Here is a 13,430-nt window from a genome sequence, read left to right on the forward strand (position 1 = left end):
ACATAATTGTTACTTTTTCATCAACATAATCGATGTAACAAAAATAAAATGAACTATTTGAGATAGTCTTTGTTACAGTATTTTACAAAAATAAGAATTCTTCTAAATAATACTGATTGATATAAACATGTTTAGTACAGCAGTGCAACTGAAACTCTCTAAACTGACCACACATACGACAGACAGATGTGGAAAAAAACTACATCTGATATCACAAATGTTTGACTAAACAGACACACAACATACAGTATATTTCTACATGACTGAACACGCAGGCTCTTCAGACACACATACCTCAGAACGTTTTTCAGCACAGGAGACTGTGGTCAAAATGCCCCTTGCATCTGAAATGCATTACGTGTTCACATTAAAATCGATATACAGAAAACAAGACAGACACACAACACTTCTCCCTTAATGGGTGCAAAACGCAAACTATAGTTGCAAGTTTGATTTAGGTGATAAAGCTGCCTAAAGGTTGTCTGTGACAGTGGCTTCAGAGCTAAACATCAGACGTAAAAATCAGAATTAGGGATTATTTCAGTAACTTCAGGTTCATTTTGACATAAAATTGTCAAATCAGAGACGACCTGATCTTAAGGCAGGGAGAGCCTTGTGGAAGTTATGAATCAAAATATATCACATTGCTTAGTTTAACTAAACGTCCAAGACTTTATGTTGGCAGAAAGTGCATCAGTTAACAGTTTGACTGCATGAACATTACAGATTACCACATCACGAACTCAGTGACTCTGTTACTTGGTGTGACTCCTTGAGAAATACCAGGGGGAAGTTTAATGTTAAAATCCCCTCCATTGTATAGACTGTACAGAGTTAGAGCTATCAAAGCAGTACGAAGCACAAAACAGTTCACAGACTGGCACTAGTACTCTAGAGTACACTTTAAGAGTACAGAGCTCCTTTTCATTTATGTCTCTATAACACTAAACCTCCATCAACAGTGGTGATTGTTTGGGACAGAAATCTTAATTTCATGGGAAGTGTTCACATATTCCCAGGAAGTAGAAAGCCACAGGTAAAGGACAACTGCAGTATTTTTAAAACAGGGCCATATTTTTACATATTTTGGGTTAAAAAAAAGAATAGTAGGTGTAAAAAGTTTTTATTTTTAAAATGCATTACTGACGTCGCAAACTTTTAAGTTTATTTCTTTTGTTCACTGGATGATTTAAATACATGTGCGGCCTTGGACTGACTATTTTGTTGCAATCTTAAGTTTTTTGGCCTAAGTTTATCTCTGATTGTAGCCGGTAAGATCTAATCCTCACTGGATAATATGTTTACAGCCCTACTATACACAGAGAGGAGCAGTGGGGTGCACACACCATCCAATGGTGAAAACATGCAACAACAAGCCTTAAAACTTGAATTATGGTGAAACAACGTCTGAGACAGTGGTTACAAAAAGAAACAATCAGAAGAAACCTTCATATGACAGTGTAATACTCCACATAAAAACATCTTGCTCTCACCACTTAATTTGTGAGTTTCACCCCAGTGCCTGCACATTTCAACAGCACAAGCGCTTCATGCAACTCTAACATGCAGTCATGAACATTAACATTTGCTTTGAGCATTTTACATGGCTTTGTCCCATAGTGGATTTTATCCTAAAACACACATTTATTTTTTCTGTTTATCTCTACTTCATTCATCTCCACCTCCACCACACACATATCTCAAAATCAACTTAGTTTTTTTTTGTCATATAAACATTATCATATATTTTTCAATATGGTAATTCACAGTGTGAAACAAAAGAGAAAAAAAATATACCATTAACAAAAAAGTTTCTCCTTTAATAGCCAGTGCACAGCAGTGCCTGAAAGGAAACGTTTCACTGGTAACTGCACAATGCAGGATGTGAATGCACTGGTCTGCTGAGTCTATAATTAGCACTTATATGTACATGTGCAGTATTGCTCTGCCACAATATTAAAGCAGCAAAAGCAATACAGAAGCTCAAGTGTCCAAACTGACTGACTGCCCAGCAGAAATACACCCTTACTGTGACGGTGCTGATGGTTTATGCCAATTTAAGAGTCTGCGAGTAAGAAGAGAATATGGATTTTTATTTCAGCTCTGGGAATTTCTCCTGCTAGGCTTCTCAGTCAGTCGTTACCTTTTTTATTACAAGATTACAACCTTCATTTTAGGGGGGAGTATTAGGTAAAAGCATAAAGGACTGCAGCTTGCATTAGAACATGAACAAGGAAACCTGTTATAAAACTCAGTGACCAATACACGTACCACTCTGCAGCACACTAGGGTTCACCACTGGTGTAGCACCAAGGCTTTAGGAAATACTGCTGCAACATATGAAGTACTGTTCCTCACACACTGGTGCCCTTGTCCCTCAGAGTGGTGACTTTGAGCACAAACCTCCTGGTGCTCTGGCGGTAGCGTGGCTGGGTGAAGTAAAACAGAATAGGGTCCAAAAAGCTGTTCATGCTGGCAAACGGCCTGGTGCTCTTATAGATGATTGAAAACAAGTTTCTTGTCTCGCAGGGCGCACCAGGCAGAGTACGCACCACCAGGTACATGGTCTTGGTGAGGTGAAATGGCAGGAAGCTTATGCAGAACACTGCCGCCACCACAATGATCATCCTCACCGCCTTGTCCCGTTTCTCCCCCGTCGCCATGGAGACACCCTGGTGCGACACCGGGCGGCAGAGGATGTGGGCCATCCGGCAGTAGCACACCATCACACCCATAAAAGGCAACAAGAAGCCCAGGAAGGTCAGGGCCATGCCGTAAGGATAGTAGTCTACTGAATGCTTTGGCGTACTCAAATCATAGCACACCGTGCGGTTTCGCTGGATCCCCGTGGCAGCGAAGTGAAAAGTTGGCGCGCACAGGACGACCACCACCAGCCATACCCCTCCGCAGATGTACCACGCCGTCCTGCGACCACCTTGCTTGTGCCACATCGCCAGAGGATGGCAAATGCCCACATATCGCTGCACGCTGATGCAGGTGAGGAAGAGGATGCTGCCATGCAGATTACTAAAACAGGAAAATTAGAAATAAGAAAATAGTGTTAAGTTGAATCTTAATAAGCTGCATTCTTGTGTGCCGTATTACATCTATTACATTTGTGTCTGGTGGCGTCACCTCGTATCAAACAGCAGCAGTGCAGGTCACGTACTTGACACGCTCATGCTTTTTGTGTTGTATGTTGTTCCATTTCTGTTCAGCTGAATATGTAAAACCTTGTCCCCAGCTCTAATAAGGCTGACACTGCACTGCTGAAGGCTTCAGCATGCTTCAAACCTGTCAGATCATCTTAAGTATCTCACCTGTAGAACTGAAACCTGACCAGTTTACAGGCAAACTCCCCAAAGGGCCAGTAGTCGTGACTGCCATAGTTGTAGATGAGCAGGGGAAGTGACATCACATACAGGAAGTCGGCAATTGCCAAGTTGAGCATGTAGATGTTGTTTTTGGACAGATTGGGCCGAGTCCTCCATATCTTCAGTATGACAGCAGCGTTGAGAGGAAGCCCGAGCACGAAGACAAAGGTGTACACAGCAGGAAGCAAAATACGTTTAAAGTCTTCCTTATAGGTGCAGCGTAGGCCGCTGAACCCACTGATGCTGCTGATGTTACCGCCGCTGGCGATGAAGCTGTCTGCTGCGTATGGCTCTGTAGGGTGTTGGCTGGTGGAGAGGAAGTCCACAGGGAAGGTTTTCGAGAAGAGAGTTTCCGTCGGGAAGGTGTTGACAGAATGCGGCATCTTCACATTCTGGAGGAGAAACGGGGAGAGATATCATTTTAATACTAATGTCAACAACTTAGCTGAAATGAAAACAGATGATGTGGATATGCACCAATGAATGTGATTTTGCTTCTAATGGCAACATCGGAACAGGATAAAACTGAAAGCATAAAACTGACAGACAGTGTATATGCGCGTCTATGTATGAAAGTATAATAGTACATGGTGGTATATGTGCTGCTTCATGAGCTCCTCAGTGGACATGTGATGACTGTGTATTCAAAGGTCAGCAAACACAGATAGAGAGAGAAACTCTCCACCAGAGGGCACAAGAGATCACTGTATGTTTTATTCATGTCATCAACATCTCCGATATCACAGGGAAGCTTTCACCTTGAGCCCTGTCAACATCAAACTGAACTGGGTTCCCTTAATTACTATTTGATACTAGCGCAGCATGAATGTTGTGTACAGTATGCAGTGTTAAACTAGGGAAGGCTACATTTGATACATACTTGCAGGGTAGCTGTGAGCTGTGTAGGAAAGGCAGGGTAGCAGCAGTAAGGGTGTTTCGATCTTTTACTCAGGTACAAGTAGTAATACCACCACAGAAAAATACTTCATTACAAGTAGGAGTCATCCAGTAATCATTTCCTGAAATGAAAATACATAAGTTGTACCAAGTTTACATGCTGTTGGATAGTGTTTCTCAACCACTAGGGGTAGCAGGATAAATTTCAGGGTTCTTGTGATTTACTGAATGATTCATCTCTCCAGGCCTCTAAGGGTTGCAAGATAAAACAAGAAAAAGCACTTCTGGGTTAACTGGTCACAACTGGTAGACAGATGCATGAGATGACGAAGGGTTGCATATTAACACGGTTTCTTTTAAAAGGGTTGTAAGCAAAACATTCTGGTATATTATACAATACATTACACTGTAAATTATTATAATTATTATTAATTATCATACTTTATTACTATTATGTATTGTATAATATACCATATTTTTTGCTTGCTATGAATGCAGTAGAATAGAAGAATTAAGTTGCATTAAATAAATTACTGAAGTACCATTATTATCTTACTTAATTATGCCCCACCTGTTTTAAAGAAGTAGTTGCTGGGCTGTTGGTACAAAAACTGTACCAAAATAAATAACGGCAATAAAATGAGTGCTAGCCAATTAGATTATGCTAATTAAATCCTTCCATCACTCAATAACAAGAGGACAGCTGCCAGTTTTGAAATGAAAATCGCTGCAGACTGTCTGGTCTCCCACTCACAACTCACACTGTCTGGAAAAGGCTGAGATTAATCAACAATCTTAATTACCGCTCCCACCACCGACATCAATCATGTCCATTTCCTTCATGGCAGCATGTGGGCGAGTAAGTGATTGGCTTAAGCCACTTCCTCCGTAGCCTTGTCAGACTGTGATTCATGGCATTTCACAACTAACACCCCTTCTGCAGAAATGCGTACGGGTGCATACACGTGGTGTCTTGTATCTGCATAAAACATTGTCTTTGTGTGCTTTTAAAAACCTTGTTTTATGAGCGTGTGTTTTTCCTCTATGTGGGTGCATGAAGTATTTGTTGTAAACAGCTGTGACGCATGATTTCACTGGTAGAGTGCGTGGAGGAGATGGGGAGGGAGAGGGAGCAGAGTGCCAGCAGACCATAAAACATTTCCCTACACTGATCCAATGAGCAGAAATGACAAAGGTTTTGGAAAGTGCTATGCAGTGGGCTTTATTTGCTGATGACTCATTCAAACGTTGTTCGATTCTTGGATTTGTTGATTAGGGTGTCTGAAGCGAAGTCTTGAGACCAACTTTTTTGGATAGCCTAAACCCCAATGACGTCATGGTAGTCACTCAAATCGCCAAGCTTTCTGAAAACAATGAGCTGTAGAGAGTCATGTCTGATTAACACCATAAATCATGCTTTTCCCCTCTTGTGGCCAGACTTTGTGTTCAGGCCACCTTTAGTGGGCTGACTATATGTAACCTCCAGGGACGGAGTGTAATGAACACAACTTTTCTTTGTCTGATTTTGATGTTAAAGCTTCGACCCATGCTGTAACTTTCCTTGTGGACAGCCAAGGTGACAGTGCGTCCTGTTTGTGAAGTTGTGTCACTTTGTGCTTGTTTGCATGCAGACACAGTTTATATGTCAAAACAAGCAGTAGCATGAAACCATGTGTATTATTCACTTTACTGAAGAGCTACTCAGGTCATGGGCGGGTCTCCTTTGTCTAGTGTCTCACTGCAAGGTTTTCTACAATACATAGGACAAAAAAAGGGAAAAATAATTCTGAAATCTGGATCCTACAAGCCCTTGCAAGCAAATCATTGGTCTACAAAGCAAAGCAGGAATAACAGCTGACAGCAGCCTACTGAAACAAGTGTAGCTCTGTTTCCTGATGATGGTTGAATATCTGCACCCCATCAGGACTGTGGAGCAGATAATCGCACATCACTGGAGGAGGATCCTGTTCATGAAAAATTAATAAACTTTTAAGAATTCATTTCTTTTTAAATTAATTAGGGAATAGGGGAAAACCATTTGCAGCCGTCATCGGCATGAACCGTGCATAGAATAGCATGTGCCACAGAGCGCTCCTAAAACCTGAGGTGTGTGTTTGATATGGCTGTGTGTCCAATTTCCAAACACTCCAGAGAGCAAGCAGTAATCACAGGCCTCTAAGTGCTCATATCTGCACTCTGTGTGTTTCTGTGTGTGTATGTGCCTCTGATGGCTTCTGGGTTAAGAGTCTCCAGGCTGTATCCATTTCCTAATCTGCATTGATTTTAGCTTAATAGCAGTATAATAGACAAACACATTGAAGCACGGCAAAAAGACCCACATTGTATTATATCATGGTTTATCATAATATATATATCCGCAGAATGACTACAGAGTCAGTGTTTTTTGTAGGCACATGTAAGGTGGGTAACATTTTTTTGGACTGTTCAATCCAAGTAAAATGAGCACAAAAACAATGATTTAGTCTTCTGTGTGTTTATAGAAATACCTCAGATAACCGTGGGGTTTCTAAAATTACGCATTAATGCATACGTATGAAGAAGCATTGCTCAGTATTAAATGGAAACCAACAAAAGACGCAGAGGCTTACTAGTGTACAGACTATTTTTAGACGAGAACACTTAAAACTTTAAGTTTTGCAAGTGTCATTTCAAGCCACATCTTTACTTCATCCCAACACTTACAGCAAATACTAATTAAAACATTGCTCACCGACCTTTACTTGGCAGTGTCATTATGGGTGTGAAGGATTCATCTACTTTTGATCTATGACTCAGAGCAGCTTTTTCTGCCCACATACTTGCAGTATTTTTGGCAGGTCTCCTGAAACTTGCCAATACCTTTCTGTGGGAAAACAAGCTGTTACATTTCCAGCACACTGAGGGGAAAATCACATGACGCTGCATTGCTAAAGCTTGATCTAAGAAAGGACCAATGCTGATGTACAGTATTACTGTAAATGTTATGATAACCTGGAATGCCTGGCAATAAATATTGTTACTGAAGACGACATTGCCATTTCATGCTGATTTCATTTGTAGGATTGATAGTCAGTAGAACTTCTCTTACTGTTAAAAGCATTGCTTTTACAGTCAAAAGGCTGATTGGAGAATGCGGGCATCGATCCCGCTACCTCTCGCATGCTAAGCGAGCGCTCTACCATTTGAGCTAATTCCCCTACATGCCCACATAGAGAATTATATGACATATGGTACCATGCTGAGGTAAACGACCTCAGCACATGGGATTAATGTTACCAGTCAATGACAGCAACACTCCCGCACCCAGTTTTCCTTCTCACTCACACATGCTTTGACAAGACAGACGCTGCAGTCTACACTCTCTGGCGTGCCAAAAGGCAGAGCTGAGGGTGACACAAGATTATTTATAAACCAAGATTTCAGAATGAAACTCAGGACAAATATAGGAGATTAACAGCTGAACATAGAGCCAACAGGGTTGTAAATCAAACTCCATATGCACAGTTTTAATGATTATTCAGTGTGGTACCATCGGGACTTTTGAACCCTGGTTAAGGTAACACATGACACAACCGAGAGAGTGTCAACAGCTGCAGCAGCTAGCAGAGCCTGGCTATTACTTTCTTTAACACACATGGAGACAGAGAGGAATCTCTGCCGTTCTGCCGCTGCTCTGTGTCCGCTGGAAGTGTTACCTGTTTTCTAACAAATTTGCCACATCATCATATCATCCTTGTCATGTCAGTGTTGTTTTTACAGCTTGTTTTGTTGCAAAACCAGAAAGTGCAGACAACGACAGCAATGATTAAATTAGGGCAATATTGTTATTTCATTAATCTGTTGATTCTTTCTAAGATTCGTTGTTAAGTCATATGAAAATAGTGAAAGTGCCCATCTCAATTTCCAAGGCCCCAAGGTAACATTTTTGAAAAGCTTGTTTTGTCAAGGAAACAACAAAGACAAATCAACCAATCTCCCATTTGAGAAGCTGAAAAAACAAATGTTTTGCTTTACTGAAATTAAGAATTTAACAGTTTCAGCACTAAATCTATCGATTACACAAAAAAGGCACTTTCCACTACCTCTCTACTGAACAGGCAACCAGCTCCCCTACCACACACACACACACACACACACACACAGTCAAATACATAATAATCTGGGTTCATCAGCTGTGGGTGCCTCTCTGTAGAGCAGAAGATGCAAATGAACGGAGGAGAGAGCAGGGAACAATTTGACTCCAATTAGTTTCCCATCTCTGATCTCTACTGTCCCTCGCCCTGCTAATCAATGATTCATGCCCTCTGCTGAAATATAGCACACTCACACAGACACAGGAACATAACTATCCCCTTTACAGAGATAAACAACAAACATTATTTCATTTTCCCAACAGAGACAGATGCAGTTGCAGTGGCAAAACACACACACACTTTTCACTTTGTCTTAATTAGGGGGAAAACCCCTTTACTGATTATCCTAGCTAATACGGTGAAGGCTAATATGAGTCCTGAGGACAGGCACAGTGGCCATAACACAGGAGACATTTTAAACCAGTCAGCTGCACCATAAATAGATCCCTGGGTGACAAGGACGGCTGCAGTTCAACACAAGCACACTGCTTGCCATATGGCCAGCAGGAGAATAAAACAGTTGCTTGCTGCACCAGAGAGCCCTAACTACAATAAGTCAACACTGATCCTAATAAACAACCTCAAACTCTCCTCAAAGACCACAGAGTATCTTTCACATACCAAGCAGGCAACACACACATTTGAGCTAATCCCTCGCTTTCTTGGTCTTCTCTGAAAAATGATGTGTTTGCAGAAATTGTTTGACTTCCACAGAAATGGTGCAAGAAAGTGCAAATATGAAAATTATTGCTTGGCTAGACAACAAAATGTATGCAGTAAATTGCCTTCTGGCAGAACCAAACCAAAATGTTGAGCCAGTTACTTCTAGCCCACTGATGTAGTACTGACAAAACGTGTTGCTGCGTGCTGCTGTAAGGATTTATAGTGAGGATTTCATCAGACATGTAAAGACTGATAGACGGCAGTCAAGCTGTTGCCACACTCAGGGGAAGTGAATGCAGCTCTGATGAAATAAGTAGAGTACAGTGAAGGGGTAGTGGAGCATCGGGCACTGAAGCCTAAAATGTGGATCCACCACCAGGTTGGGCCTGACATGATCATAAGACTAAACCGTCAGTCTGTTTCACCTTATTAAATCACTGTGTTCAGGTTAGCTGGTTACTGGTTGGAGTAGTGGGGAGGTTGGGGGGGCACTTTGTTTTGTCTCACCCTGACCACTCAGTAGCCAAAAATGTAGCCACTGTGTTGAAGTCATTTTCAATCACCACGGAAGACGTCGTAGCAGTTGCTATGAAAAGATAGCACAACGCTTTGCATGACCATTTAATAATTATGCAGATTCCAAGCGGCCCCGTGGCTGATCCATAACATCCCTGGTTGGATTTGTTGTGTCTCTGCTGTAAACTTTTAAATAAACCCATTAAATGACCCACATAAAGAAACACTGTATGCAGACCTAAGAGCTGACATCTGAATCACCATCCTCATCTCTGATTTGTTCAGGAATTCATATAGGTCTAGTGTTGCATCCCCAGCTACAGAGGCGACTGACCAATCAGAGATTGGTAGACAGGATGAAGACTGGGGATGCCATCTCCCTGCATAGCTAGTTAGGGATAAAGGCAATGAGCATGGATAAAATCAAATGTACAAGTTGTAGGTCAACTAAAAACTTTTCTGTTTGGTTCATACAGACAACACATAGACACAAAAAAGGCTTACTGGAAAGGTCATGTTTACTTGCCTCTCTCCTGCCTCTGTCCTTGTGCTCTCTTATCATTAGAATAACAAGGCCTTGATGATAATGCACATCTCAAGAATGCACAAATATTTTTGTTGCTGTCAAGGGGCTGGTATTTGCTCTTGAATGGTAATTGTTGTTGATTCTTTTTACTTTTGACAGAAAAACATGTTTTTCCAAAGATAAGCTGCTGCAAGTTGCTGTAACAAGCTGTTACAGCAACTTTCGCCGGGCAAAAAGCTTAACAGGGTGGTACGTAGCAGTTAGCCTGAGCCCTGTGGTGGCTGTTGTCATGGGTTTGAGGTGCAGAGGGGATGTGACTGTATCTCTGGGAAAAGCAGAGTCAGTAAAACATAGAGACAGGAAAAAAAAGAAATGTCCCCATACATCTCTGAGAATCTTGGGAAAATAGGCAGTAGTTTTTTAACATTAGCTCTGGTTGCTATGGTTCCCGAATTAAGACAAATTATAGGAGAGATCCCTCTAAATGCTACTCAAGCAGAGAAGTCAGATTTATCTGCGGACATTCACATTGAATTACCAATTTAAAGGAGCCATTTTGTTTGGCATGTATGGGATGTCTGCCACTGAGCTTTTGATTATTTACTCAGTGAAGTGACGCCACGCACTAAACTTTGTCCTGAAAACAACTACAGCTCTCTCTCTCGCTCTATAGCACCTCTCTGTCTCTGTCCGGGCGTCTCTAAACCAGTGTTAAATTAATATTTCTGTTCCCAGTCAGACAAAACAGAAGCTGAGGAGCCTGATGATTGCCTGGCAGAAAGGAATCTTTACTAAAAACACAGTAACTATGCCAAAGTCCCACGGAAAGTGTGCCAGGCTTTAGCACGTGGAAGCTCAGCAGAAATGATTCTCTTTCTTGTTTTCAGTGGAGTGGGGTGCATTTCTCTTGCTGCTATAAAAAATGAAAGATAAGTGTGACATTTAAAGTTGTGTAATATAAGCGTATTACACAAGAAATCCCTCTTCACTATTTTTCCACTGGTGTCATTAACAGCGGAGATGATGTATGTAGTATCTAAAGGGAAGCAATTATGTCAAATGACGTGCTTAAAGCTTAAATTATGAATTATTCAACTTGTTTTTCAAACAGTAATGCCAAAAATTACCAATTTCCAAATTCTGAGGATTCTAGAGGATTTGAGGAAATTGAGGATTTGCTTTTTTGTCTCATGCAACAGCATGCTATTTGGAGGTTTTAGGCTGCTGGTCACACAAGTCACCTTTGCATCAGGACACTGTGATGGCCATGTTTCACCATCTTCTGACACTCTGTAGATCACACAATTGTTAAAGTACGCAAGAAAATATTCACCAGATTTACCGATATTGAAAGTAAATGTCAACTGCATTATGTAATTCATATGTTATGCACTTTCTCTTCACTCTGAATGGGCGGCCTTGTCGCTGTCTCGTATATGTGTCGGCTTCGCTACCTGTGAGGATGCTATTTAATGTCTCTGTTTGCTCTGAGTAAAGTATAAACTTAATCACCTGTTGCAGTGAGATAACATTGTGAGGCCACTGTTGTGAAACCCTGCACTGGGCATTCTCAGATGGTTGGTGCAGATATAATAACAGATGGTTGCTCTGCGGACACTCTGCTGGCTGTCACATAACTCATATTGGCAGATGTTGGATTGAAAAACATAGCCATTAATCAAGTTTGCAAGATTCAAATCAGCATGCATGAACGAGAACAAACCACACACACGGCATATATCTCTGCCCTTAATACTCTTAACTCTAATTCTCTTGTAAAATATGCACGTGATTGTCCAATTCTGTGTATATAAAAAGGTCTGACACATATCTCCCAAGATTTGTGACTATGAATGAGCTTCTGCAAACAGAATTTTACGGTATTTTCTTTCGCTGAAACAATGTACACTGATGCCAAATTTCCCAGGATGATTTTATGGCCTAATTTTTGTGGTTTGAGACTGTGGGCACGACAACTAGCCTCATCCTCATTTTCATTCTAGTGTTCTGCAAAACGTCCCGCTACATTTTGTCACAGATATTCCAACCTGGTATGTGCACCATAAAACCTTGGTGCCCTGAAGCAGGCAGCGAGGCAGCTGGCGGCAGGTTAGTGCCTTGCCTGAGGGTACGTGGGTTCTGGTTCTGTTACATCCCAGACTGAGAGAGATTTTTGATTTTTGTCGCTTTGTGCGGGGAAATCACTGGGGAGAAGAACAGAGAAGGCATGCACCTAATCTGATGTTATCACAGCACTCTAATCAAAACCACAATGACAGCGCAACAACTTCCCTTTCAAGTGCACACAGGGCATAAATCTTCCTGCAGCGGAACAGAGGAACACTTGCCAGGCTTGGTGGGTCTGTGAGACTTTCAGTGACATTACGTTACATTACGTTACATTACATTTCAGCGACTTACTTTACCACAAGCGTCCTATTGGTGCGTGCAGCTGGTTCATTTAGTTCACTGTCTGTTTCATTAACATTTCCTGGCTGAAATTATCCTTTAATTCGCGTTAGGAAGGATGCAGATATCACAATAAAGCTATAACGCTGTGATAATAACAGCACGACGACACCACTGGGGCTAAAATGTCACTTACATCTGATATTATGAGACTAGTATCTAAGAACGCAGCCACGCTTTGCTCCAATGAGGATAATAAGTTGGTTTAGTTCAAATGCCTTAAGTGCACAATGCGCATTCCTTTAGAGCTTAGTGAGAAAAATAAGTCAGGAAACCCGTAAACAAATTCAACTTACCTTGACTGACGGCTAAAAGAATTAAGAGGCAACATCAACAAGTTGGCCGCTTATCCATAACAGGGGACCTGCTGCTTCTCTCCTCCGTGACAACAAAGCCCAGCTCGGCGCGGTGGGAGGGAGGGAGACAAAACCGCGGGAGAAAACAAGTGTAAAGAAAATCACTGTGAACACAAACGCCGACCCTTTAGAGTCGCCGTGTCTCCGTGCTGTGACCCGCGTGCTGCCTGGAGCTCGAGACACTTCGCACACTCTGCTGCACCTGACTGCGGCGCGCGCTACACCGGGGCCACGCACGCGCAATGATTCTTACTTACTAACGATTCAACATGTAGGAGGTGCTTCTACGCTTCTATGCACTACTTTTTTTTTTTTGCCTACTTTGTCAATATTTGTCGACTAAATAATAACTAATAAAAGATAAATTAGATAATGAAACAGTGAGGAGAAGCATTTTAGTAGAACCTCGAACACTGAATGACGTTCATGACGAACATTCCAAATGCTCCCACGTCAAATAACCATGGCGACCATGTTTTAAGCTAAATGCTACTTA

General features: G+C 41.6%; 1 protein-coding gene and 1 non-coding gene across 2 annotated transcripts; both read right to left on the reverse strand.

Moving 5' to 3' along the window:
• Window positions 1-2,276: 2,276 nt before the first annotated feature.
• LOC139200264 (P2Y purinoceptor 3) lies at window positions 2,277-12,953 on the reverse strand. Its single transcript, XM_070829521.1, has 3 exons — window positions 12,875-12,953; window positions 3,321-3,766; window positions 2,277-3,027 (listed from the first exon to the last, which is right to left on the reverse strand). Exons 2-3 carry the CDS (start codon window positions 3,755-3,757, stop codon window positions 2,355-2,357), a joined length of 1,110 nt encoding a protein of 369 aa, XP_070685622.1. The 5' UTR covers window positions 3,758-3,766; window positions 12,875-12,953; the 3' UTR covers window positions 2,277-2,354.
• Window positions 7,396-7,468, reverse strand: trnaa-agc (transfer RNA alanine (anticodon AGC)). Its single transcript has one exon. It is a non-coding gene; the product is annotated as a tRNA-Ala (tRNA).
• Window positions 12,954-13,430: the final 477 nt, after the last annotated feature.

This window comes from Pempheris klunzingeri, chromosome 4, assembly GCF_042242105.1.
Source record: "Pempheris klunzingeri isolate RE-2024b chromosome 4, fPemKlu1.hap1, whole genome shotgun sequence".
In the NCBI taxonomy this organism is placed as follows: Eukaryota; Metazoa; Chordata; class Actinopteri; order Acropomatiformes; family Pempheridae; genus Pempheris; species Pempheris klunzingeri.